Below are 27,144 nucleotides of genomic sequence, written 5' to 3'. Positions count from 1 at the left end.
GAAAGCATAAACAAAGACGGGGACCTATAATTTTATGGTTACTTTGAAAATAAGTCCTCTTTTCTTATATTTTTTTCTGTATTAAATTACAATCCATTTTTAATTTTTTTCGATTATTACTTTAGGAAGTATTTATTAAGACTATTTTAAGAGAAATAAAAAAAAAAAATATGGACACGAATTACGAAATTTTATCTTCCTTAGAAGTAAAAGTTATCTTGTTAGAAGGAAGGCAGTATTACAATTACAGATGCTCTCATCAAAAGCTACCACAAAAAAAAATAAAATAAAAAAATATCTAAAATTTGGGACGGGCCGGACAGATACTCCAAACCATCAACAGGTCTAAAATGCCCATAAAGTATTGAATTAGTAACCGGCCCGAATACCGAATTATCTGGCTCTCTAATTGTGGGCACCGCTTAATTTAAACAAAGCTTCCTTCTTCTATTTCTTCCCTGCCGGCGTTGCCATCGTGCATCATACAATCACAAGACACAGAGAGTCATGGCAACTGAGGAAGATGAGTTTTACCTGCGATACTACGTCGGTCACAAGGGCAAATTTGGCCACGAATTTTTGGAGTTCGAGTTCAGGCCGGATGGCAAGCTCCGATACGCAAACAACTCCAACTACAAGAACGACACCATGATTCGCAAGGAAGTCTTCCTCACTCCTGCTGTCCTTAAGGAGTGCCGCCGTATCATCTCCGAGAGCGAGGTCTCTTTATATTCCCCCTCTTTTTCTTTTTCTTTTTTTTAAATTCTCTCTATCTACAATGTTACTTTCTCTCTCTTAGGGTTTGCAATTTAACCTAATTTGCTTAAAACTGAATAGATTATGAAGGAAGATGATGCAAACTGGCCCGAACCAGATAGGGTTGGGAGACAAGAGCTGGAGATAGTGATGGGGAACGAGCATATATCCTTCACTACCTCAAAGATTGGTTCGCTTGTTGATGTCCAGAGCAGTAAGGATCCGGAAGGCCTGCGCATCTTCTATTACCTAGTTCAGGTGCTTTTTACTCTGCTTTTCCTCTTGTGGTTTTTGTTGTTTGCTATTTACAATTGTCAAAGATCGGAAGTTGAAGAGTTGAACAATTTAGCACATGACTGTCCCTTATTTAGACAAATGATAAGAATAAAAAAAGCATTTTTGATTGAGCCTTTTTCCTACTTGGGGAAATTTGCCATTCTCCCGATTATTCTATGAATATTGGAAACTCGGGTTCTCATTCACAAATTTTCCCATTGGCTTCGTTCAGTTATGCTGCAATTTTGGGATTTTCTTCAACTGAAGCTATTACATTGTTTTCCCTGCTTGTCTCGCTTAAATATAGATTGACAATGTATATGATTTTTTTTGTAGAGAGAACTATTGCAACTATAGATATAGAATTCAGAGGTTGGATGATAGAAATTTGTAGAATATAGTCATGAGATATGTCTATAGTGAACTATTCCAGATTGTTGCGCTTTCAGTATTAAACACAGTTTATGCACCCATTATGGACTATAATTGGCCAAATTACAGAAAATTCGGAGTCCATTCTTTCTCTTCCATTTATTATGCAAGATGCGATCCATTCTTGTGGTCTTTACTCATTTATTTGCGTGCCATATTCATGTGTTTGGGAGAAGGGGGGATGCATTCATAAGTGGCAGAAATGTTAGTATGCACCATATGCTGATGATCATATATATAAATGGAAGAAAATTGACAGAAAGCAAGCCCATCCAGAGGGCCTTTTTTGCTTTAATTTCTTTTTTTTTTCTTAGTGTATTCTGAAATTTAATCCATAATGTGCTCATTTTACATGATGACTGCTATTCAGTGTGCTGATACAGGGGCTTTTAGAATTAATGCTGGTTCTGGTTGGTGTTTCTTGTGGTTGCAGGACTTGAAATGCTTTGTTTTCTCTCTCATCTCTCTCCACTTCAAGATCAAACCTATTTAAGGACCTAATGTCTACCATTCAGTTTCTTCTATGGAGTTTATTGTGCCTATGAATTTTGCTTGTAGGAATTGTTATTTCAATGACTTTTTGATAGTTTGGACCTAATGTCTACCATGTAAGGTTGCGGATGCTTGCCAGGTTTCAGACTGTAATGCTATTGTTATGAAAAGCTTCAGTTTTCATCAACAGATTATTTGTGTTGACTCTCTCTCTCTCTCTCTCTCTCTCTCTCTCCTTCAAACTGATGATGGGGATACAAAATATAAACTTGTGTTATTTATATATTATTGGGTCATATGTGAACCAAGGTAGCAATTAATCTTATCCGATAAGTATCTTTATTTTATCAAAATTGGATCACAAACTGACGCCGTTATCCGAAAGACGGTAAATTCCCAGGTGCCGAATTAATTTTGATTTCACTGTTCATTGGCCATAAGGCTGTTATTGCTTTAGTATAAGATTTTATTAAAACAGGGAAGCAGAAGTGCTAAAATACGATCAAAGATTTGTGGTTTTGGTCATGTTGTGAAAGGGCATACAAAAACGGCGTAAAATCTGAACTGCCAACTACTCTATAATATGATGACAGTACAAGAAACGCAAATAGGTGCTGCATTTGGGAAATGTAAGTTCAACCTTTCAGATAAAAAACCAGAATAACCCTTTATCCTACAATGGTTAACTTTGTTAGACAAAAGTTCATCTCCGACATCTCTAATGGAGCAAACCATTAAGCAGATTTAAGTAATCTTGCATTATAGTAGCCAGAATGCTTGGCAGATGAATGAAAATTATCAATGATTAAGAACCTCTATGCTACTTGGACGCTATTGGAATCTCTCTGGACCGTAAGTGTAAAAGATCTTGAACTTTGTATGTCTTTATCTTGTCAACCATATAATATACAAATGAAACTTTCTATGTTAACAGACAGTAATTTAACAAGTACAAATTTATACAGGATGCAGATCAGACCACCTCCTCTTTACCTCAGATTTCCATCGGACTTCCTTCAGCTTCCCATCCAATCCATAATCCCTTTCCATCACGAGGTTGATTCCCTCATCCGAATACCACCCAACTCCTATGCACAAGATGCCATCCTTTTGGACATCAACATACCCTGTAACACCACCTGGCAGCCAAAGTACAGTGGCATCCTGCATATCTGCCATTTCCTCCTCCCCAAAGTAGACTGGATTCTCAGGCAAGCTCCTCTTTTTCAAGGCTTCTGTACAGAGGTAGACATACGGGGCACCACTGCCGTCCTCAGTCAGCATATCATCTCCAAATACTGGAGTAGCACTCACCTCAAACACCTTCCAAGACCCAGTGAGCTCCACAGGCTGGGTTCGTTTGCGCTGAGAAAATGGCTTTACATCAAACTCCAGATCACTGTTTACACATAACAGGAATAAAATTAACTATCCTATAAGCATAAGCTCTAAAACGTCAGCTTCTAAATTCAAATTCATCAAGATTACTGAACTCACAAATCAAGCAGATATACCATATCAAGCCTAAATACTTCATCCACAGGTTGGTTCCTATCCCAAATCTCTGGCGAGAAGAATTTCAAACTAGCAAGTATTCTCCCTCCTGTTCTCCTTCCCTCTCTCTCACTCTCAAATTGCAATACGATTAACAACGAGATATACAATTGGAGGAAACAAGTTATGACTTTGAAATAGTAGCTACCAAAGTAACCGACTTTCATGCCACTCTGATTCATATTTTATAATTTACCAGTTAATTTGAAGCCGAAAGCTGGACATCATGATAACATACCATACATATTAGGTCCTATAAGCAAAACAAATTAAGGGAAACTCGAAAGGACTTCTGTAACTTCAATCTGAAGGCCAAGGAAAATAAAGAAAATGAAGATAACCTCTTTTGATAATCAAATGATAGGACACACTGAGCATTTTATAAAAAATGAGAATAAAACATGAAGTACCTTTGATCATGCATATTTGCTGGACTGACCCACTTTTCTTCATAAACGGCAACTCTCATTATCTGTATCTCTGAACCCCCGTTGCTAAATTCTATCGTATGAACAATTCGAAGTCTTTTATGGCAACCTTTAACCAAACACTAAGCAGGCAAACATAACAATGTTTTCTCCAAATTAGAGAGAGGAAGCTGAAAAACTGATGTGTCAATTTGAAACTGTGTACCAACACTAACACATAGTACTTAACTTACTTGTTCAAATTTAAAAGTTGGAGAAAGATAATAATTTGAATCATCAACTTTGCCGACTGGAATATCAACTGGACCTCTAGAATAGGATCCATCCTGCCAAGATCAATAAATCATTAACTTCAATGATCAGAAAAGAAAACACATACAAGCACGCGCGCGCGCACACACACACACACACACACACATATCAATATCTGTATTATTGAAACAACCACAGCGTGATACTGAAAACATCAGGTAATTTGAAGAAACTCCTCCTCTAATAGCTCCCAGGAAAAAATAAGTGCAACTGAGAAAAGGTGGCATGCTAAGCATGAAACAGCAAAAACTGATGGGATGTGATTATATTCTCACTCTCCAAGAAATAGCTCATAGCCTCATATATCGTGCTACAATACAATGTCATAGCTTTCAGTTTTCTATCATTAACTGTACTCAGCTCAGGTAGATGATACCTCAAAGAAAACAAGACCAGGTTCATTGCCCATGACATCATCTTCTAGTAAATCACTTTTTTCAAAGTCAAAAGACTCAAAAGCAGGCAAAGTGTGGCTTGGATTTGCAGATAAAGATGCATTTCCATCTTTGAGCTCTTCCTTACTAGTATTACTTCCTCCAACATACTGCAATACTTCACCATGAGGATTCAAAGTGACCCAATTTATCTTCCTTTGAATTTGTGATGTGAGTCCTCCAGACAGAGACGGCACTGCTTGTATATGAGACACAGTGTAACAGTCATATAGATTTTCATTTCTGCTTCCGATTTCAATAGGTTCCATTTCAGCAGTAATTGGTGAAAATACTGCTCCCACTCCCTTCCATATCCCACTTATACTACTTGCAAATGTATTCCACAGTGGCCTTATTACAGGTTCCTGAAATAAAACACCAGGTCTAAGATCACTTAGTTGAAACATAAGAAACTCCACATAAGCATATAAGATTATAGTTTCCCTTGTAATAAATAAACATCATATCCAGAAACAGTAATTATACAAACCTGAGTTTGGAGAACAGTCTCAACTTCCATGAGCATAGCACTAGATACCATAATTCTACCATTTCTGTGCCTCTTTCCTTTAACAACTCTCCTCCCTTTCCTTCTCCTCTGTTTAGGCCTCCCTTTTTCTTTCACTGCAGCATTTTTTGCCATTTCATTGTCAATGCTCCAAATATTTTCCTTTTTGGCCTTCACTTTCACTCCTTGTAAATTTGGGCGCTGGTGAGGTTTACTCTGGCATTGGGCAGAAAATCTTTCAGGGTTCAGTTTATGACAATTGAAGAGAGGTGACTTTGATTTTAGGGTCTGATGAAACCCTAAGGTTGTCTTGTAGAGGTGGAGACATGGTGTCTGCATCGTCTTCTTCAAAACTAAAATTCACAATTTTTTTATTTTTTTATTTTTTTTATAAAGATAAACAATAGCATTTAAGATTTTAGATTCTAGAGGAGGAAGAAGATGGGTATTGTTTTGCTAGCTATGGGCCTATGGCTAGTCTTAACAATTCCAAATAAAGGCTCAGCAATAGCCCAAAAAATTATGAATTAGCCCATTTTCCAATCAATGGGCCATAGATAGAAATCCAAGGTGGGAGGGAGGGAATGAGATTATCAATCAAATTATCGTGTAGAAGCTGTAAGTTGGGCCTTAATAAATGAGATTGACATAGACGTAGCTATGTCTTGTCAGGGGCATACTGTAATTTGAAACCATAAGAAGCAAAATATGCTGGCAGCAGCACGAACAAGCAAGGGGAAATTACACTATATATATTATTTTTTCTCTATTTTTCTTTTATATGTTCGGTTTTTTTGTTTTTTTTTTACGTGTTTTAGCTTCTTCCGTTTTGTCTTTTTGTCTCTAACCGTTTTTTTTTGCACTAAACCCACTTTTGTTTCACGACTTTCTTCTTTAATACTCTCCTGGTGCACGATTTTTTAACGATTTTCTTTTATTTCCCTTGTTTTTGTCTTTCACCTTCTTCGGTGATTCAGTTTTTTATTGAAGTTGTAATTTTTATTTTTCTGATTTTCTTCTATTGTTATGGTTAATACTTGACTTTTTTTCTTCTTTAAAGAGAAATCTCCACTTTAGAATTGGAAGTGGTTTTTTATTGCATAAAATTCATGGCCAATTTTAATGTCTCTTTATCTATGAAAATTTGACAGTGGATGTCTTGGATTTGTTATGATCATTGATTCTTCAGTTACACATTCTCCTTCTACCTTTTTTTTACAATAGTTCTTATTATCAAATTTGCATAGTTTATATAATATGGAACATCTTCATTTATTGAGAGATGTTCTAAAATTGATTATTCAGTCAATGCACGCTGTAGATTTATTCTCATTGAACTTGATGCAAAGTAGTTGATTTATGGTTGAATCTCTATCGTAATTATATACATAGGGTATTTAGTGAAGTCACTCTTTATTTTCTTCAACTCTAGGTAGAATATAAGGCTTGTCTTCTATTTGCAATGGTGAATAACCTTGTTTCACTTGATATCAAATCTCTAGTTTAGTTTGCTCCATATTGATTTTGATTTATTCTGATATGATTTGCACGAAGTTCACAAATATATTGTCATTTGTAATAGAATGCCCTTTATATTAAAATTTATGTATCTTATATTTTATTCCCAATGTCCGTTGTGGTAAAAAAAAAAGTATTGTTGTCATGTATGCACATGAGGAAATAATATAAAAGCTTATTTCATAATCAGTAACATATACTTCATATATACTAATAATATACCTTTTACTGTATACTTTTAAATCTATTATACATTTACTGTAAATATATATATATATTGAATACATGCATATACTCATTAATTCTCAGTATACAAATTTTGTACAACATATATATAAAACAGAAATAATTTAAATATTATTTTTTTTAATTTTACAATATCTCTATATATTCATGTTATACTTTTTACTGTATAGTATTTTTTCACATAATATACACTTATTATATATTATTCACTGTAACTTTTAAAATTTATTTTATATATTATTTTAAACTATTTTATATAATCTATTATTGATTTATTCTCTTATTATTATTGTTTATATTAGTATAATACTCAATACAAGTACATTATAGGATATATATCAATAATACATAAATTTGAATCTATTTTTTAAAATTTCAAAAGATATACTTATAGTATACCTTTGTATACTCGTTATATATAATTTTACTGAGTTTTTTACAGATAATTTTTGATTATTTACTTATCTTTAAATATAAAAATTTAAATTCTTTAATCATCTTATTCTATATGTAAATAGTTAAATAAATCATATAATGAAGTTTAACTCACTCATTTTATTTTAATAAATCATTATAATATATCAATAATGATATTGATGGTAACTCATTTTATCTATTTTCATATTTGAATTTGATGAATATTTATTAAAGAAATTTTATGTTTTCTTATTTTTTTAATTTATTGTAAATTGTTGTTGAGGTTTATGCTTGATTTTTTGATATTTTGTATTATAATTTTGTTAGAATGAGTTGCTGCAATTTTTTTAGATATTTGAATCTGTTGTTTTTAATGAGCTGGCTGCAATTTTTATATTGTGTTGTATTATATTTGTGTGTCTGGCCATTATTTCTGTATATTTTTTAAGTTTTTATATTTTGTGGTATAATAATTAAGATTTCTGTTTTATAGACATTTCTGTAAAAAATTTTATAAGTAACAGTTTGTGTCAGTTCTGGGTCAAGAGCTGGAGGTCTGAACTGAACCACCCGTCAAATGATTGGCCTTAATTACGGGCCCAATTCACCAATTTTGCCTATGCTCTTGTGTTGCGACTTGCGACTTGCGACTGTGATTGTGATGTTACATTATAGGGGTGGCAGTCTGACCTTGAGCTAATTGTGCTTTTTCAAGGCTAAAAAGACGTTTGGTCATTGAGAAAAAGGTGCCCACTCTTTGTCTACCAAGCTCCAGTTAGATCAACAGCACCTACAAAGAGGTTTTCCTTTTGGTATAGCTACCCAATCTTATACCAGAAAAACACAAAATTACATTTCTTTTTTTATTCAACATGTTTTTTCTTGTGATTCCACTTTTAGCCATTAAAAGAATAAAAAAATAACATCATAACTTAAATAGTATGGTAATAATACATTATATATTTATAAAATAAAACTAACAATAACTGGAATAATAATATAACCAAAAATAATTATTTAATCAATTACTATATAACCGCTGTTACCACATCAAGGTTTTCCCATCTCTCTTACAGAAATCTTATTTCATAATAATGGAGTTATTATGCGTTCAAATCCATTAATGACTTTATAATAAAGTCAATGCTTCACTCTTGAGTGGATGGAATCTAAAGCTGCCATAATAATAATAATATTTAAAAGAATTGTAAGGATATGATTTTTCTTTCCTTCTATTTTTTTCTTCTTTATCTTCTTTTAACAAAAAAAATAAAGTTACGACTTTTCATTCCAATATGTTTACTTTTAAAATATTAAATATTAAATTTTTTATTAAATTATATCAATCAATTTAATTTTATATTAAAATAATAATAACAAACTAACTATTAATTTATTAATTAATAAATCATAGTCCTAATTCAACATTGATTGTAATCTTAAAAAATAATATATTAATAAAAAATTAATTTTCTAATTAGAAAATAAATATTCTATAATTATATTTTAATGGGACGGAAGTTCAAGTTTATCTGGCCGTTGGTTTATAAAATCTCGATTTGAACATCCAGATGAGGGAGAAGAACAAACCCTACTTCTCTTCCCTTATCCACTATTGTGTCGCCGAATTTTTTAAATTTAAAATGGCTCTTCAGGAAGATGAGAGTCTCATTTCTGTTCCTCCTAACCGGCGTATTGATGATGTGATCAACATTGCTTGTTTGTTTGATGACTGTCCCATTCAATCAACTTCTGTCGTGGAGGATGCTTCCCATTCTAACTTTACCGCTCCGTAGGGTTCTGCTCCTCATATTATATAATAATATATTAATTTTTTAATTATGATATATTTAATATGTAATTTTTTAAAATAAAATTAGTATTATTATCTGATTAGAAATTTTTTATTAGTTAATATAATATTAAAAATAATAATTAATTGTGCTCTATTGATCGTGTAGAATCGGTGTTTAATTATAACGTATGTAATTTTTATTAAATAAAAATACATATAAATTTAAATTTCATACGTCAAAAGTGAATACACATATCAAAAATTAAACATCCATGTCATATATAGATTTGTATAAAATTTTATTATACATAATAAACATTTTTAATGTGTTATAAATTAAATATACATATATAGCCAGAATATCATTTTTGGTCCATTAGATTGCGTATTATAATAAAAAGTAAGCGATACATTTGAATTGAAACATATACACGTAGAATGTGACCCGACAGAGGTCTTGGTTGAATAGATATGCCACTCAGGATCCGAATTAAATTACAACATCACACCCACATCTATACTTTTGACCAAATCTATGCTAAATCACGAGCCTTTGCCTTGAAAACACCGTTCCGTTCCACCTGATCCTATTTATTTATTACTAATATTTTAGAATTCCAAGTAACGATGGAATTTTCAAGCTATTAAATTTAACCGACTCTTAGAATATATGCCATAAATAATAAACTTATGATATAATATCACTGGATCCAAATTCAATTTTCTTGATTTATTCTCTTGATTTAAAAATGATTTAATAAGTAATTATTTTCTTATACCAATTATGAAAAAACTAATTTAATATAAATAAATGGCATAAATTCAAGATGTTTTATTCTCAATAGGTAATAATATTTTTTTATTTGAGATAAATTTTTTAATTTTTTTATAAGTTAAAGAGGTAAATATTTACTGTAATTTTAAGAATTTATTTAATATTTTATTCTGTTTTGTTGCCATCGATACTATGCAAATTAATAAGGTAACTTATAAAGAATTATAGTCCGTTGCTATATAATAAGTAATCTTGTGGTTGATTCTTATATATAATTCAAGTACGTTGCTTTAATTTTTATAATACTCTTCATAAAATCTTAAATTTAAATTATCTTAAAAATAATGTAAAAGAATTATGGATACTTATAACGTCTAATACTCCATCACTATTATTGTAAAACTAAATCCAATATTGTTAGTACAAAAATAATATTATTGTTTTTCAGATTTTAAAATAGTTTTAGATATTGAGTTGGAAGATTTTGAAATTTATAAATTTAATTAAACTTATAAGTAGTGAAAGAAATAGATTTTGAAGTATTTGTCATAAATTAAATATAAGATTTATAAATAAATAGCACTAATTTTGAAAAAAATAAATCATTGATTAATAATGATAGGCTTTGAAAATTTCCAGTTTAGGATATTAAACTCTAGAAAATAACAGTATCTTATTTTATGTTTATAAAGTTAATATAAAAAATTTCCCCTTTTCTATTGCAAATAAAATTCACCCCATGTAAGTGTCCCATATATATCATAAAGTAGACTGTAACATGCACAATCCATTGCCCCCTTTTCTTTTCCTTCTCTCTGTATAAAAAAAAAGAAAAAAGAGATAATGAGAATTGATGATGAACACAGTAACAGAATTATGAAGAGGTGAATCCTTAATTCCAAAAAGAATGCAATAACAGAAGGGAGATTGGCAGTTGGGCAGCAAAGTGTTGGCAAAGATTCTTCTTTAATTAGGGAGATGCAATTAGGCTTAGGTGATGGAGACCATAAAGCAGTTCTCCAAAAAGTCGTTTGTCCACCAAAATCTAATCCATCACTATGTCCATATGCTTTGCTGGATGGAAAATCATTCATTGCCCACCCATTTCTTTTATTTATTTATTTTCCATATGATGTGATCACCTACTGTAATTACTGTTTGTTTTTCAATTCACAACTCATGAATTGGAAAACATAATTTTAGTGCGGTGAGGTACGAGTTTATTGTTAGGCTGTTAAAACTTCTAATCATCTTTCGGTGAAAAAGGCTGGAAAACAATTTCTACTGACCTTTTTTTTATAGTTGAAAATTGATGTTAGAGTTAATCGATTCAAATTATTACTAATTACAAAACCACGTGTAAGAAGAACTAGCAAAAAGCAGGCAGACTTTATAATTAATAGTTAATAAAGAAAAAAAACCTATAACAAATTACAGTCACGTAAAGTTGACCACAGGTTTGAGCTTTTGTTGAAAAGCAAAGACACCCATGCGTGTGGACCATGACTCTAATTTGGAGGTGTTTTCAAGAGTGAGCAAGTACACATGATGTTGCTGTGGGACCGCATTCAATTGAACTATATCCATCATGCCCCCCTCTGGTCCACGTTTACTCAACATCCCATGTGACGTTTTTCCCCTTTTCACAAAGGGCAATTTCGACTTTGGCTTCAAAATCTCTCTCCCTAATTTTGAGACATTAAAAATGATTTAGACATTAATTTACAATATTATCCCGACACCTAACGGTTACTTCCCGCTCCAGACCTTTCCCCGTTTAAAGGACATGCTATCGACGCCCATATACCCAAAATCCGTTACTTGTGATCTCGCATACATGACAACCAGTGACCCCAAAAAAGTTTTAATACAAAAAAATTTAAAAATAAACACGGAATTAATCACAGCTAAGAATGCAAAGAAAAAGAAGAACAGGAACGGAAGAAGCAAAAGGATTTGTTAACTCATCTACGAGCGTTACCTAAATAAAGAAATAAATTCCGTCTTCTAGATTGATTTTTTTTTTTTTTTTATATTTTCATATCCTCTAAAAATATGGCCTCGTTTACCAAACATCCAAAACACAACGCCTCCAAAAATCCAGAATAAACTGACTTCTCGCTGTAACTTCCCATGGACTTCTTCTTCTACTTTTAGATCTCGAAACCCTACTTTCTTTTCTTATTTTCTAATCTTTCTTCTTCTTCTTCTTATTCTCCAGAATTTCTATACATTTCTTTCAAGATTCTCTCTCTCTCTCGCATTCTGACAACAGCTATTTCGCTACTAACCGCAGCTTCATTTTGTTTTCGTTTTCCTTTTTAAGCCATTTGGTTAAGTTTTTTTTTTTTTTTTGTTTCTCTCCCCCTAATCGTACTCTGTTTCTCTCTCACTTGGCTGATTAAACGAAGAACTGGAATCGCTTGTTCTCTGTTCTTCATATCTTGTGTTTTTTCGCCTTTGGAATCAGTTATTGCTGGTTCCCATCCAGTTTGAGTACTGATTCTGCCTGCATTTCCTATTCTAGATTGTCGAAGGAGTTTCTGTTTGTTTAGGTCAGATTGTAACGCTGTAATAGTTTCGATGAAATTTGAATGCTTAAGTTGTTTTCTTTTCTTTCTAATTTGATTTTGATTAGGTTTTGTTTTCAGTGGTGGATATTGGAGGAGTAGCTGTGAGATGGTAAAGAATTGTTAAAGAATATAAGAACAGGAGTAAATGGACGACAGAGGAGGCTCGTTTGTCGCTGTCAGGAGGATCTCTCAAGGTCTCGAGCGTGGCAGCAACACCTGCCATTCAACCTCTGGTAATATGTGTATTTTTTTTTTTATTTCTGTCTAATTTATCCCTCTTCTCTCTTTATAATTCATCTCAATAACTTTCTCTCCTCTGTCTTTTTCTTTCTTTGAACTTTTGAATGTGAAATGTGCGATTAGGTTAACATCAAAATTTCAGGCTAGCTTCATTTTTGCTGATATACAAAATTGTTTTGGTAGGTGAGCTTGTTGCAAATTACTGATTTCTACTATTTATTAATGTTGTTTCGGTAGGTGAGCTTGTCGTAAAATATGGATTTTCTCTACTTCTCTTCTCGGTTTCAAACTTCTTCATCTTCATGTATTTCAACTTGCGAACTATCACACTCTGATCTTATTAATCCAGCTGTATATTGTAGTTAAGAGTAAATGTAATGTTTAATCTCTTCAATCATGAAATGCTCTTTAAATTCAAACATTATGTTCCTGAACGGGTAACAAATCATAGGATAGCCAGGTATAATATCTTTATGTTGGACTTTGTTATTTACTAAAACGCAAGTAAAATGCTTTGCACAATATCAATTAGACATGCATTAATCTTAATTCTAATCACATCACAACATATATAATGAACTACTATCATTAAATCACTACTTAAGAGGCTGACCTTGTTTTTGCTTTACACTTGGGATTGAAGAGAGTTTATTTCTTCAGTTCTTGTTAACTAATACATGGAACGAAAAATGTATGTTTTTATTCCATTTTGTTTTTCTATTAACTGCCTTTTTGCAGTTGCAAAAACGAAATCATTTTATTTTATTTTGTGTTAATTTAATGTGAATACATTAGCCGGGTCTCATCATGGGTGCCAGGCCCAAACTTCCTTCAGTTTAGCTTTTAGTTTGGGTGATTGGAGAAAGATTGTATTGATATCCATTACTTTAATGGTGTATTTTATAGAATAGTATTCATATTATACATCTGAATAATGCTTAACGGAATATCCATTGTTGCGGTCTTTGAAGAATTTTTTTTTTATTTTCAGTTGATTTTACTCAAATATTTAGGAAGCTTGAATTCTTTTGTGTAGAGTTGAGAATTGAATGCGAAGCTTCTCATTTCCATTTTTCTGCTTGTGGCGGGGAAACTATGTTGATAATCGATAACTGGAATTCTTTTCCATATCGCCTTATAATAAATCATGTAAAACTTTGTTTTCATTAGCAGAACATTTTATTTTGTTACAGCTGAGGTTGTGGCAGGATCAGCAGCATGGCTTGGCCGTGGTCTTTCTTGCGTGTGTGCACAGAGAAGAGAGAGTGATGCTCGTCCTTCATTTGATTTAACCCTTACTCAGGTACTTCTTTTCCTCTCTTTTTTTGTCATTTTTCCCTGTAATATATTAATTGCAGTTGTTACTTTCATGGACAGTGATTTATTTAAGTCCTGGTTCCTCCTATTTCTGTAATTTAATTTGTATCAAAAACAAAATTAATTGCATTTTTCATGTAACCGTTTATTAGTTGTTCTGTGTTATCTTATCTATGGTCAAAACTTCTCCTGTTTATGTCACATAGGAATAGTTTAGGCTACACGCTCCAATCTGTGAATCATCTTATATTCTGTCTGCTTCCTAGCAAAGTGGTGGTTTATGTATGTATTGTGCCAATTATGTTATTTTTACAATTTCTTTCATGGTATTGGCAGGAGGAATGCTTGCAGCGGTTACAAAGTCGTATAGATGTTGCCTATGATAGTTCAATCCCTGAGCATCAGGTACAACTTCTATCGATGTTCTTTTAACTTCTTTTGCATTTGATGCCAAATAGTGTCTATATAACCAATATATTGCTTGTTTTGCTAGATTATCCTCTTTTTCTAGGAACATAGTTCATATATATTGCTAGATCATCATCTTCTAAGCATACTTTCATATACTAATGCTAACTAGATCATCATCTTCCAAGCATACTTTCATGTACAATTGCTAATTTTCCTCTAGGAAGCTTTAAGGGCTTTATGGAATGCGGCCTTTCCTGAAGAAGAACTTCATGGTCTGATATCTGAGCAGTGGAAAGAAATGGGCTGGCAAGGAAAGGATCCATCAACAGACTTTAGGTAAACCAGCAGAAACTTCATTAATTCTATGGCTGCTCTAAATTTTGTTTGCATCTATTATTGCTTTCTTACATTTATGATTCTGGATTTATCTTGTAGGGGTGGTGGTTTTATATCGTTGGAGAACTTGTTGTTCTTTGCTAAAAATTTTCCGGTGCGAATTGTTTTTACACCATTCATTATTAGCTTGCACTCTCAATCCCTGCAGTTTTCCATACAGTATTTTATATTTAATCTCGTTTCCCCCCTCCTCTAGATAGATTCATGGGTCAACTCTTCTGTATTAAATAACCTAATACTGTCAAAAGATGTGCTGTGTTCTTGCATCATCCATCCAAATTGCATGTGTTAGTTTCTTATTGCATAAATGCACAATAACTGGTAAAATAATCAATAAATTCAGGATCCGGGTTTGTGCTCCTGGCCCATGTCTCCAAATTGAATGTGTGAACATAGTAGTGACTGCTGGTGCCACATAGACTAACAAGGCGCTTCTTACCAAGTTTTTGGCTTTGTGGCTTGGCCTCCCTTGGGTAGTTCAGCGAACTCTGACATGATGCCATGGACCTTCAACAAATACTGATTTCATTATTTAGTTATCTGTATTTCTAGTATATGCAACACTGCTTGGCTCTGCTTAATATATTACCACACACGTGCCTGTTGTTGCTTGAAACTATGCAGATTATAATATTGCATTGGTCTTCGTGTCACTCTTTGCTTTAGCTGCAGCCTTGTGCAGAAATTTTATTTCAGTGTTGAATGAGCTTTCTTTTCTGCTCATCTTTCAATGCAGACGTCTTTCCAGGATCTTCTTCAAAAGCGAGAAGGTGATCGGTCAGTGTGGGAATACCCATTTGCTGTAGCTGGTGTGAACATTACATTTATGCTCATTCAGATGCTTGATCTTGAAGCAGGTTAATTCTTCAGTTATTTTTGTGTGCAAAGCATCACCTGGAAATCTCTAAAAAATTCTTTTTCCCTTCATAATTTTCTTTCTCTAATTAATTGTTAACTTTTATAATTATGTTTGCCTCGTTCAGGAGAGAAAAAACATCTGGATTTCATATGGAAATTGTTTGCGTGCCATTTGAAATATATCCTGCTTTTCAAAATTCCAAACCAGGCTTATTTTATTGATTTCTTGATACTGGTTTTTTACTAGCTTGGCTTAGGATTTATTTTATGGCTTAAGCATTTGGTGAGCTGCCATATTACGCGTTTTTCTTTGTTTCCCCATTTTCTAAAAGTGAAATTTTAATTTGAACTGTAGAAACTTGACAGCCCTTTGTAATATCCATGGTACACCCAAACCGTAGACAGTCAGGTTGGAACCTGATTCTTTTGGACATTTAATTGTTTTAATCAGATAAGGCTCAGTGACATTCCTTAAAATTCATGGCGCATCCAAAGCATAGTCTTGTCTTCGAACTTGATTTTTCTGGACAGTAAACTGTTTGCTTCATTTCTTCAGTCAAGCCACGAACAATGGTGGGAGCAGTTTTCTTGAAGTTCCTAACAGGTACTATTGAGTTCCTGGTGTTGGTAGAATCTTGACATAAATTATGTGTAAAAAAAAGTCTTTCTTTCTTCTTTCTAAATAATTATATTATATCGATACGAGAAGCATAAGTTTTGCTGTGATCATATCTGCTCTCACAGAGAATGAATCAGCATTTGACCTTCTCTATTGCATTACGTTCAAGCTAATGGATCATCAATGGCTGAACATGCATGCATCATACATGGACTTCAACGTGAGTTTCTTACCCTACAGTTTCTTCTAGAAATAGATCAAGGTTCTCTTCCATGAATAATGGATGAATAGATCTCAATAGTTTCTACTTATCTTCTTTGATGCTTTTACCAGACTGTTATGAAATCCACGCGTCGTCAACTTGAAAGGGAGCTTCTGCTGGAGGACATAACACGGCTAGAAGACTTGCCCTCTTACGGCCTTCTTACACGATAGTTTAGCAGTTTGAGAGTTAACTGTTGTAACAAACAAGATTTGTGCCAGGCAGCAGGCACATTCTCTTCTTTTCTTTTGTTTTTTTTTAGGGTTACTGCCACTTTCTTCTTCTTGACCATTTTAATTAGATGATTTTGTTCACGAACTGATGCTTCTCATTATAACTTCAGTGAAGCAATGCCACCAAACTCCCATTTAATCTCTGAAATGGGTTGTTGAGTTTATCAAGTTTCTTGTACTGGAAAAAGGAAAGAAGAAAGTCTCAAGAGTTTGTAAGGATGAAACCGTTGATATAAGAATGATTGCATTTAGGGTCCAAATACAGCAGCTGATTTGTTGCGTTATGAGGAAGATCAAGACAGTGCCTATGCATGGTTCTGTATACCACTGTAGTTAGGTTGGAATGTTTATTACCAATTGTGAGAAGGTGATCGGGAATCAAAATCCTAGCTCTCTAGTGTCTTTTTTTTTCATGTTATTTTATTCTTTTTGGCTTGTTTTGGGCACCATACACGAATTTTTCTGGAAATCTTGAACTTCTGGCACCTCATTGCTATTAGCTTGGCTTGCTCAGGGGGAATTGAATGGATTCAGTTATTGCTTATGTTTACAGTGATAATGTGCTAATAATGAATTGCATTATTTTGGAGTCTGTCTAGACCCTGCCTCTGTTTCATTTCCTTTTTTAATGCTAGAAAATGCTCTTTATATTATGTTTTAGGTTAACGTCTTAGCAGTCTTATGCTACATTTGCCCAAAATAGAGAAGGATCAGTTCTTAACAATCTGGATATATTCATCATCATGTATTTTGATGGTGGTCTTGGAGAGACACGTCAATCCTAACTTAATATATCCACCGATGTCCAGTCTGGCCATGGCTGATTTCTAATAAGTTAAACCCGATTGGCTCAGATGTCTGAAATGGTGTATGCTTGTGCATGATCATTCACTTTTCTGTTTATGCAGGATCATGTGTCTGTCCGGATCTGCCGAATGTTTCTAACATTTTGCAAAACGTTACTAAAAAATAAAATAAAATAAACTCTACATATTCTTAACCTCTAATTTAGGAGTCAAAAAGTTGATTTAAGATTGAAATAAACTCCCATGATGGATAGAACTGCTGCATTTATATTCAGTCATTGTGCCTCCTCTTAACCTATTCCAGTGCCATCGTAAATGCCTTGCTTCATTATGAATCATAACCAATTATATCAAATCATATCACAACCAAGGATTGCCACAAAATTAGTTAGAAAGAAGCAACGTCTCAAAGTGGAATTCACTATTGCACGCAGATAAAATATCAAAGAATAAATCAATTTAACACAAGGCTTAATCATAATCGATAATCTGATACGCATTTGAATAATAATCTGATAAACATTTCTCATGTTCCTCGATGAAAAAGACAGCAATAGCTAGTTCTAAACATAATATAAGTCAAAACTTCACAAGTTCATAGATGACCAAATATGAATATTGGACATATAGATTACTAGCAGCACACAAGAGTTCAACTGCCAACAGTTTACTCGTAGATCCAGTGCTTCAGGCTGCTTTCCCAGCTAACAGGGCCCTCAGGGAACCAAAGGGCAATTTCCTTCCTAGCACTCTCAATTGAGTCACTACCATGAATAACATTCCTGCAAATCAAAAACAAATTGCCACTTTAAGATACACAAACAGTTCAACAGAACAGAAAGAACCATGTTGAAAAGATGTCTACAATCAACTGAGAAAACTAAGATTTCATCCTCTAAAAGGCTCAAATAGAAAGAATCTGAAATCAAAAGCTATGATCTCATCCATTCCACCGGCATGGATATCTAACAAATCAGCAGAAGCTGAACAATTCACCTTCCAATGTCAATTGCAAAATCACCACGGATAGTTCCAGGAGCTGATTGAGCAGGATTGGTAGCTCCAATTATTGTGCGGCCAGTAGTTACAACATTCTTACCCTCCCAAACCATAGCAACAACAGGGCCAGAGATAATGTAGTCAACAAGTCCACTAAAGAAAGGCTTTGCAGACAGGTCGGCATAGTGCTGCTCAGCAAAAGAGCGATCCACAGTGATTAGCTTCAAACCTAAATTTAAATTATGAATCAACAATTATTAGCTTTTCCCAGTAACCGTTTGCCAGACAATAAGAAAAAGAAAAGATAATTTCATTTCGGTTATTTATCAACTTTGTCAGACATAGCAAGTAATAATTCAATTAGGGAAAAAGGATTGGCAGTTTCAAAAAATTTGCTTCAGAAGTCATTAACATACCAGGTTCATACAAGTAACATCCAACATAAAATATAATTAATATGAATAACGACATAGACTAATCTAAAGAGAAAAGGTAAGTCAGTCCAAGGAAAACATGAAATTAGGGTAACAAAATAAATTACCTTTGAGGGAGAAACCCTTCTTCTCAAATCTGCTGATGATCTCACCAACCTGAAACGACAGCGAATCATTAATTTAATTTTTTTTTCCCTTCTCTTGTCCACCAGTGAATTTAAATTAACAAAATAAAAAAGATCAAGTCTTCGAAAATTGTAAGTCTTGTGTACTCTACCTAATATTTCTATTCTCTATTCCTAGAAAGTGATATACAAATTCATAATTTAAGAAATAAAAACACCGATACTCAATTCAGCATTCTTGCAAATGCATATATCAATCAATAAGAGAGAGAAGAGAGTATGAAAACTCTAAAGGCCCCCAACACAAACATCAGGATGAATCTCCATGATGGTTTCTCCACTAATATTGAGTATAACATGCGAGACTAATCTCATTGGTATAGATAGGGCGCCTGGAGAATGCAAAAGCTTGAGTGTGTGTCCTTAACCCAATCGTCACTTAATATTCACTTCAGGCCTTAGCCTTTCTTCCTCTTATTCCAAGAAAAAGAAACTTCCTATTTGGGTTATTATAAGACAGACCATTTCAACATGTTCGATGAAGAAAGCCCATGGCTAACTAGAAAAAGTACTGGGCTGGCTGTACTTTTCTCCGCCTAAAAAAAATATAAAAAGCTCTAACATTAAGGTTTAATGGGCTGAGTTGGGATCCTTCTCAAATTGTTTGTTCTGTGACCCATGCAAACTAAAAAAAGAAAAGAAGAAGAAACGGGAATCGGACACCGCAATACATGATGAGATTTTTGGTAGATGCAATCAGTATGTATTCTCATGACCATTATGGTGAAAAAGGAAGAAGATTTTCTAGCTAGGGAAATTACATCTTTTAAGTTTCTTTTCTAAAAATAAATCATCAGAGACTAATAGACAACAAAAAAGTAGATAATTTTTCTTTTTAAATTCTTCCTAAAAAAGTAACCTTGTAGTAAAAATATGTGGCTTCTTTGGAAATTAAAAGCTTTTAAGAATGAGAAAAGCAACTGGATTACTCTATGATTTAATAATTATAATAATGATTAGGAATTGTCAGTTAAGTATCTTATGTTCAAAATCTTAAAACATAAGTTGCTCTTTCATCGGAGTGCTTTATGATTAATGGGAAGAGGATAAGCTCATGCGTGTGAATATTTTTCAAATATTGGTACTTCCTTTTACAATCAAACTGCATTGGTCTTAAAAAGGGACTTAAAAGACAGCAGCAACAAGTAATTATAGTAACAAAATTTGAAAGTGAAAGATAATTTGGGAAAGTGGGTGAAGATTGTGAAGTTTCACCAGCATGAAATTCCATTTTAAATCAAGTTGCAACAAAATTATTATTTAATTTATTAATTTTTAATGATCAAAACAAACCCAAGTAAAAAAGAAAATAAGTAGAGGGTTTTTTCCAAGAGACATACAAAGGAGGGGTCCACCAAATATCTGACGCCTCACCCTCCCATCATGAAATTTGGAAGAATTAAAAACTTTGATTGAGAGGTCATGATTATTACATGGAATTCAGCACACATACTGCCTTCCCCTCTCTCTCTGTCTTTCTCCCTTATTGCTTTAAATTATAATCTTCGGGGGGTAGATTATTCATTACACTTTTGAACTTTGATTTTAGAAATGATGACCCTGTCGGATCCGTAGCTTAGCCTTCCCTTTTTCTTCTTTTGCCCCATCCCCGCATTGTCCTATTTCACTGTGTAGTTTGTTAATTTAAGAGTTTATCACAGCCCCATCTGCACATATATTCCTTTTATTCTTTTTTCTTTTTATCCATCAAGCATCTCTGTTCCTTTAATTCTTCAAACTGAGTAGGTTTCTTTCTTTTTTCTTTTCTTTAGACAAGTACATAAATCAATATAATTACACAGTAAATCATGTAATTAATATCTAAGCATGTTATTATATTGTGAGTTTATATTGATATATTTCCATGTCCAGGTACAATATGAAAATTCACTTCATCTGCGCTTTCTGTGTAATACTCTCCTAGTAAAGAGTACAGACTTTCCCATATAACTAAAGAAAGCAAACACTATGGTCCGTTGACATTGTTTCTTGGTCACAATTAAAAGCCCTACTCTTTATCTCTTCAACGTTCGATATTTAGCTTCGTATTTTTTTCTTCAAGTTTTGCTTATAGACAGTATCTTCTTCTTCTTCTTCTTCTTTTTTAAAAAAAAAAAAGAGAAGAAAAACAGTAAATTAATATGAACAGCAAATGAGCACAAGAAGATAGGGTTTTCACGAATAGTGGCACAAGATGAGCTAAAACCCTTTTCTTTAGGCATATAGAGAGGCTGCTACAAGACACAGAGCATGTGCAAAAATCCTCGGTATCTGTCTAACAAGACACTGTAAGTGATATATTGTTGAGCTGACATGTTTTGCAATTATTATTAGGTACAGAAGCAGTCACTTTAATTTGTCACTCATTTATATTAATTTATTTAATTAATGCATTTTACTCTTTTCCGATTCTTGCTGTATCTGGGTTTTGTACGAAATGAAATGTTATGGTTTATTTGACACTGTCAAATGAGAATAAGAGTTACTAAGACAAGTTAATTAAGCCACATGAATCTCAATTAATTTCACCAAATAGTCAATGAAGTTTTATATATATATATACGAAAATTCTTTCTTTTTTTGAATTTGGTCAGATTCTGGTTAAGATGACCGTGTGACCTAATGACAATTACAGTGACTGATCAATGAGATTAACTTGTAAATCCAATTATTTGTGATGTTGACACTTGACCACCACATTATATATATATCGTAATTGTAATCCTAATCACCATACAGCTGTGAGAATTGAGACGTTATGCTTCAAGTTCTTGAAAAGTCGGGAGTTTACTTTCTTCATCTAAATCATTCCCCTTGAGCGACAAGGAATATGTTAAAGCTTTCTGATCAGCTTCATTTTCACATTGTAATCTTGGCTCTAATTTGTTTGAAAGACACAAAAGAAATATAAAAAAAAAAAGAGAAGAAAAATTCAGGTTATCATAGATTCTGTGAAATCTCCTTGTAGGTCCTAAGAAGTCGATGGATAAATGCCATTACACGTGCCCTATTTGCATATATAATGGAGAAGAGGGGACGCGAAAAGCAAGAATATTCTTTGAAGATGAATAGTTGCAAGGCATAGAGAGGCCAGTGGCAAGGAGAGTCTCAACTTTTAATGCTCCAGGAGCCAATTAATTAAGAAGAACATGAGATTATTGACAAATGACAAGTCATCCATTCCCCTGTAGCTCTAGAATAAGCCTTGTCATAATCAACGTTCAGAGACTGATTCCGAAATATTTTTCGCTTCTTTTGATTCTTTGGAAAACGACTACTGCTGGAATCTTAACTATTTTTCGCTTCTAAGATTACTCTCGAGTGCACGACCCTGCGACCCAAATCGATGGAGTATTTTTTTCATTGAGAAACATGCTTAATAAGTATCTGTGACTTTTGGAGTAATCTCCGAAAGGTTTAGCTAAGACCGTATATCTTTAAAAGCCAAGTACCCGCTCCCTGTAAGATTTGTCCATTTGTTTAGTTATTTGTAACATTATACCATTGTCAGAAATGTTTGTCATATGTGCATATGCCATTTGCATATTCTTCCAAGTTCGTATTCACATTTACAGTGCAATTTTCCTATATATTTCTTTAATTCAACAGATGAGTTTGACAGGGTTGAAACTTGTATTCTATCCTTTTGTCGGCACATCAGGTTTCACAAGTAGCTTTCTTGTTGAAATCTTCAGCTGGCAATGTCTATATTCTATATAAATTCTCTAACTCAAAGTTTTCGGCAGGTCTTACTCCGTATATGTTGACCCTGGATAAAAAATCTTTTTGAAATAACGGGAATTCACTATCTCTTTTTTGTTTCATTTTTCTTTAGGTTAGCAACCTAAAAGATGAAATGAAAAGAAAGGAAAAGATCTTCTTCAACCGACCAGTAAAAGAATCTTGTCATACATTAATATTCTTCTTAATTTAAATGATATCTTTCAGAAAAGTTCTTTAGCGTGGAAAGGAAATTATTATTTTTAATCTGATTAAAGGCCTGAAAGAATCGATATCCATATAAGACTAGTGTCTTTGGCAAAATAGTATTGTGATGATGATGATCATGCATCATGTGTTGCGAAAAGCTGAGGTTGATTGACATTTTCCCTCAGCGGCACGGGCTGCCGTTCAATAAATGGATGTCTAGGCTTAGCTATTATATGATTATTATTTTCTAAGCGTTATTTGATTCTTTTGGGTTGTGATCTAAGGAAGAGTACTGATGGTGGTGTAATCAGGAAATCTGATATGAATAACCAAAGTTACATTGTGCTTCATTAATGTAAATTTTCTTTGTTTAAAGTTTAAACTCTAAGCATCCTTTACTGCTAACTAATATATAAGTAATTGTCGATAATTTATGTCTTATCCAATATCTTTTCAAGAACTTGGACTGAGTGGCCCCTTGTTATGAAATTCGCTTTCAACTAGGCTATTTCTGCTACGTGAGGCAGGGAGAAGGGAGGCCCAGTATTCATCGAAAGTCAAAGAAGCACTACAAATATATATATATATCTGCTGGAGATAGCTTAACCTTTTCTTTTTCTTCTTAGAATAATAATTTCATTCTTATTCTGGTTAAGGGTGAAATTGATGAAGAGTAGAAAAGGCATAAAGAGAGATTAATGTATATATATTCATGTTGCTGTTGTTGTTGGAGTACTATTGAAAGAGAGAGTTTGTTGTTGTTGGTATTGTGGGGGAAGTTGAGGAGGTCCTTTCACGGAGAAAGAAATAGAGAGAGAGAGAGAGAGAGAGACTCTGGGTGAAGTAACTAAGGAGAAGTGAGTGGAAGGGGGAGGAAGAGGTAGTTATGATAGTGTTCTTGAGAAGTAAATGCTTATATAATTTTGATCTACCTTCCACTTATAGACTAAAAGAATAGATAATTGACATATACTTATTAATTTTAAATAATAAAATATGCGTCAACTATTAAAATATCAAAATATAAAATACTTATATATACATGTCAATTTTCTATTTATTAAAATATTTACAGAGTGTATGTAACAACTTTTCATATTTTTTAATTTATTTTTAATTTTTTCAGAAAAGGGTGATCCCAGTGGACATATATCATGCAATTATGCATAAATAAGGATTAGAGAGATGCATAACATGTATGTGTATTGGAATTCTATTTGGCAGGATTTGAGAGGCAGGCTCTTATCCTTTTGTTTTTCTTTTCTTTTCTTTCTCAACTATTGTCGACATATATGGAAGCTTTCATGTACCCCACCACTCATTGCCTCCGTAGACTTAATTCCTATAGCTCAGTCCCCATTCCCTTTCCCTTCTCATTTTACTAACATGCATCTCCTTTTCAATGCAGGAAATTAATGCTACCACCACTTCAACAACACGATGTATTTCTACTCTTTCAATGGAGGTTTTGATCATTTAAATTTTGTTAGAACTAAAACCAATAAAGAAAGAAAGAATTAGAAGTTATTCAATTCAGATAACACAGTGCAAATTTTTTCAAATCATAAGAAAGTTAATTTAATTTTCAGTAAGGTAAAAGTACGGTGATTAATATTATATTTGCGCCATCATCCACAATTTATCTCCTAATGATGCTTCCTTAAACGTAATGAATATGATAGTCACCAAATTAAGGTATAACCACTTAGTTTTAATGCCATGTTCAATATCACATAATTAAATGGCTTTGAACGTTTCCTGATTTGGAGTCTTCACTACGCAAGGAACTAAGCCATGCATATAACATAACATACGGAAACCCTAATTCATAGCATTCTTTCAGCTGATGCAACTTGGCTGCTTAATTTCAGAAAAAATGGATGTGTTGATGGTTCAAGTTGTTGGATGTTTATTTATAAAAGAAGTAATATTTGAAATGAAAAAATGGGAAAAAAAGAAAAAGAAAAGAAGAGAAGAAGATGTCTACTTACTGTACTGTACTCGTCAAATCGTAGAGGAAAAAGCAGTGGCGGCCATGGCCCTCTACTCGTCTCTTCTCTGAGTTTCTAAACATGGGTTACAGTGAAGGGTAGATAAAAAGCAAACTAATTTCAATACACCACCGTCTCCAACGTCATGTTTGGCATGTAATGTTTTGCGTGCTAAGATGGCATTATAAAATGCCATTCTCTTCTTAAGAACCCTAATTGATCAAGTAAACACGTGTGGCACTACAATAAAAAGATACTCTTAGTACATTGCCCTTCCTTTAACATTACATGTTTCCACCTTTCTTTTTCCCCACCAATTTCCGGTATAGAAAAAGAAGATCTCAGTACGCATTTCAACCATAATCCTTATATGGTTATTAAATTATAAAAGTTAATTTTTGATTTCAATTTATCTTCAAATACTTTAATAACACTTTCTATTTCATTTTTTAATTTTCTATTAATAAAAAAAAGAAAAAGAAAAAAAATACTTTTAAGGGCCATCTAATCTCTTAAGAAAAGAAGATGTGACTTAAAAAAAAAAGGCTTTTGAAATTCTAATTTTTAGATATTTTTCTATAATAAAGGATAAAATAAATAATAATAATAATAATAATAATGATAAATAGGAATTAAGTCTAAAACAAAATGAGAAAAATAATTTTTTTTATCTTATTCTGGATGCGTGCATTCGGTGTATATATCATTTCATATCAATTTCTTTTGATATATATATATATATATAATATGGAATTATATAATTTCAAAGTGTCATTACACTTCCCAACAAATATGCAAGAAAAGAAAATGGAGTGGATATTGAGTAAAAACGTGAATCTAACGACTAAATGTGTGAGAAACATGTTAGAATATAGTCATTTTCTGTGGTTGATTACCAAAGTAATCCACTTTGTATTATAATATTAATAAAAAAAGCGACTAATCAATAATATTAAGACTAAAACATTATTTAATACAACAATGGTTTTGATTGCATTACATGTTACTAAATAAAAATAATAGTTACTAACATAGTTAATAGTTATTCTTTAGTGAATAGTAATTTTTTGTACGATTATAAATTTACTTTATTTTTTTTATGAAGTTATTGATAACTTGTAGCATCGAAAAATGTTTTTATTTAATTCAATATAGTTTTTAAATCATTATTAATTATTTACTATCCAATTCGAAAAGATAAAACTTTTCTCTTACGGATATATATGCCTTGAGCCATTAGTACATATTCTTACAATAAATTCTTTATTTCTTTTTAATTTTTTTTGGTTAAATATAACTTAAAAAACGGTAATAGTAATAAACTTTAGAAATAATTATACTAGCATAATATATATATTTTAACAAGCTAGAATTTGGAAATCTAACATTTAGTGGGGCTACAAGCAAATTTTCGATAAAGGGCATTTATAAAATGTAAATTATAACTATCTTTCTAAATTTATTAAGAGGGCAACTTAATATAGCTTTGCCAATGTCTAAATTCAGGCAATTCAAGATGACTGTCTCTATTGTTTTATCATATGTATTAATAACCTGTTATGTTTAGAATATGGGAAATTCTTCTCAGATTTCGTGTATATACTCATCTATATATCAAACTAATAAATGATTAATACATATTTATTATATTTAATTAATAAAATATGTGTCAATTATCTAATATCAAAGTGTAAAATACTTAAACATCCGTGTCATTCTCTTTTTTTAGTTGTGATGCATACACCAAGCTCATGTAAGAATCTCTATTAGAGTATTATCTTTATTCGCTATAAATTTTAAGAGAATTTATTGATACTTAAAAAAATTAAATTTTAATTATTAATAAAATTATAGAATGAATTTTTGTTTTACAAAATTTTCTAGAGGAAAACTAGAAGTACAGGAGCTAGGTAAGTATTAATATTCCAGTCCTCTTTTCTAGTACAA

The 27,144-nt window shown here is 32.6% G+C and overlaps 4 protein-coding genes across 7 annotated transcripts; 2 read left to right on the top strand and 2 right to left on the bottom strand.

The window, feature by feature from the left end:
- The first annotated feature begins 406 nt into the window (after positions 1-406).
- On the top strand, positions 407-2,145 carry LOC8263293 (protein mago nashi homolog). The gene is made up of 3 exons (XM_002526419.4): positions 407-720; positions 838-1,014; positions 1,898-2,145. The coding sequence occupies exons 1-3, from the start codon at positions 508-510 to the stop codon at positions 1,955-1,957; spliced, it is 450 nt and encodes a 149-aa protein (XP_002526465.2). The 5' UTR covers positions 407-507; the 3' UTR covers positions 1,958-2,145.
- A 668-nt stretch (positions 2,146-2,813) lies between these two features.
- LOC8263294 lies at positions 2,814-5,641 on the bottom strand. Of its 2 annotated transcripts, XM_048374970.1 has the most exons (6): positions 5,175-5,641; positions 4,627-5,049; positions 4,172-4,264; positions 3,921-4,060; positions 3,454-3,582; positions 2,814-3,355 (listed from the first exon to the last, which is right to left on the bottom strand). In XM_048374970.1, exons 1-6 carry the CDS (start codon positions 5,529-5,531, stop codon positions 2,914-2,916), a joined length of 1,584 nt encoding a protein of 527 aa, XP_048230927.1. In that variant the 5' UTR covers positions 5,532-5,641; the 3' UTR covers positions 2,814-2,913. The 2 variants fall into 2 exon arrangements, with proteins under 2 accessions (XP_048230927.1, XP_002526466.2); XM_002526420.4 differs by lacking the exon at positions 3,454-3,582 and having other exon boundaries at positions 5,175-5,630.
- Positions 5,642-11,793: 6,152 nt separating this feature from the next.
- Positions 11,794-17,450, top strand: LOC8263295 (ELMO domain-containing protein C). Of its 3 annotated transcripts, XR_007215955.1 has the most exons (11): positions 11,794-12,498; positions 12,582-12,749; positions 13,950-14,059; positions 14,410-14,478; positions 14,705-14,820; positions 14,920-14,974; positions 15,617-15,737; positions 16,295-16,342; positions 16,483-16,577; positions 16,691-16,847; positions 16,963-17,450. XR_007215955.1 is itself a non-coding variant. In XM_015723771.3 (10 exons), the coding sequence occupies exons 2-10, from the start codon at positions 12,662-12,664 to the stop codon at positions 16,790-16,792; spliced, it is 804 nt and encodes a 267-aa protein (XP_015579257.2). In that variant the 5' UTR covers positions 11,796-12,498; positions 12,595-12,661; the 3' UTR covers positions 16,793-17,450. The 3 variants fall into 3 exon arrangements, 2 of the variants coding, with proteins under 2 accessions (XP_015579257.2, XP_015579256.2); XM_015723771.3 differs by having other exon boundaries at positions 11,796-12,498; positions 12,595-12,749; positions 16,691-17,450; XM_015723770.3 differs by having other exon boundaries at positions 11,796-12,498; positions 16,691-17,450.
- Positions 17,451-18,129: 679 nt separating this feature from the next.
- LOC8263296 (nucleoside diphosphate kinase B) lies at positions 18,130-19,271 on the bottom strand (the record flags this gene model as incomplete). Its single annotated transcript, XM_048374416.1, has 3 exons — positions 18,130-18,440; positions 18,655-18,886; positions 19,199-19,271. Coding segments are annotated over 3 exons (420 nt in total), but the record flags the coding sequence as incomplete, so codon positions are not given.
- Positions 19,272-27,144: the final 7,873 nt, after the last annotated feature.

This window comes from Ricinus communis, chromosome 1 (genome assembly GCF_019578655.1).
Source record: "Ricinus communis isolate WT05 ecotype wild-type chromosome 1, ASM1957865v1, whole genome shotgun sequence".
In the NCBI taxonomy this organism is placed as follows: domain Eukaryota; kingdom Viridiplantae; phylum Streptophyta; class Magnoliopsida; order Malpighiales; family Euphorbiaceae; genus Ricinus; species Ricinus communis.
Note: the sequence above shows the minus strand (reverse complement) of the source record. Positions and strands in the feature narration are given on the sequence as shown.

Coding starts and splice junctions, on each gene's coding strand:
- LOC8263295 (XM_015723771.3), top strand. CDS start 12,662: ATGGACGACAGAGGAGGCTCGTTTGTCGCTGTCAGGAGGATCTCTCAA. Junction 14,060..14,409: donor TTGATTTAACCCTTACTCAG/GTACTTCTTTTC, acceptor TGGTATTGGCAG/GAGGAATGCTTGCAGCGGTT. Junction 14,479..14,704: donor GTTCAATCCCTGAGCATCAG/GTACAACTTCTA, acceptor ATTTTCCTCTAG/GAAGCTTTAAGGGCTTTATG.
- LOC8263294 (XM_048374970.1), bottom strand. CDS start 5,531: ATGCAGACACCATGTCTCCACCTCTACAAGACAACCTTAGGGTTTCAT. Junction 4,061..4,171: donor CAACTTTTAAATTTGAACAA/GTAAGTTAAGTA, acceptor TTGCCTGCTTAG/TGTTTGGTTAAAGGTTGCCA. Junction 3,356..3,453: donor ATGGTATATCTGCTTGATTT/GTGAGTTCAGTA, acceptor ATGTGTAAACAG/TGATCTGGAGTTTGATGTAA.
- LOC8263293 (XM_002526419.4), top strand. CDS start 508: ATGGCAACTGAGGAAGATGAGTTTTACCTGCGATACTACGTCGGTCAC. Junction 721..837: donor GTATCATCTCCGAGAGCGAG/GTCTCTTTATAT, acceptor AAAACTGAATAG/ATTATGAAGGAAGATGATGC. Junction 1,015..1,897: donor TCTTCTATTACCTAGTTCAG/GTGCTTTTTACT, acceptor TTGTGGTTGCAG/GACTTGAAATGCTTTGTTTT.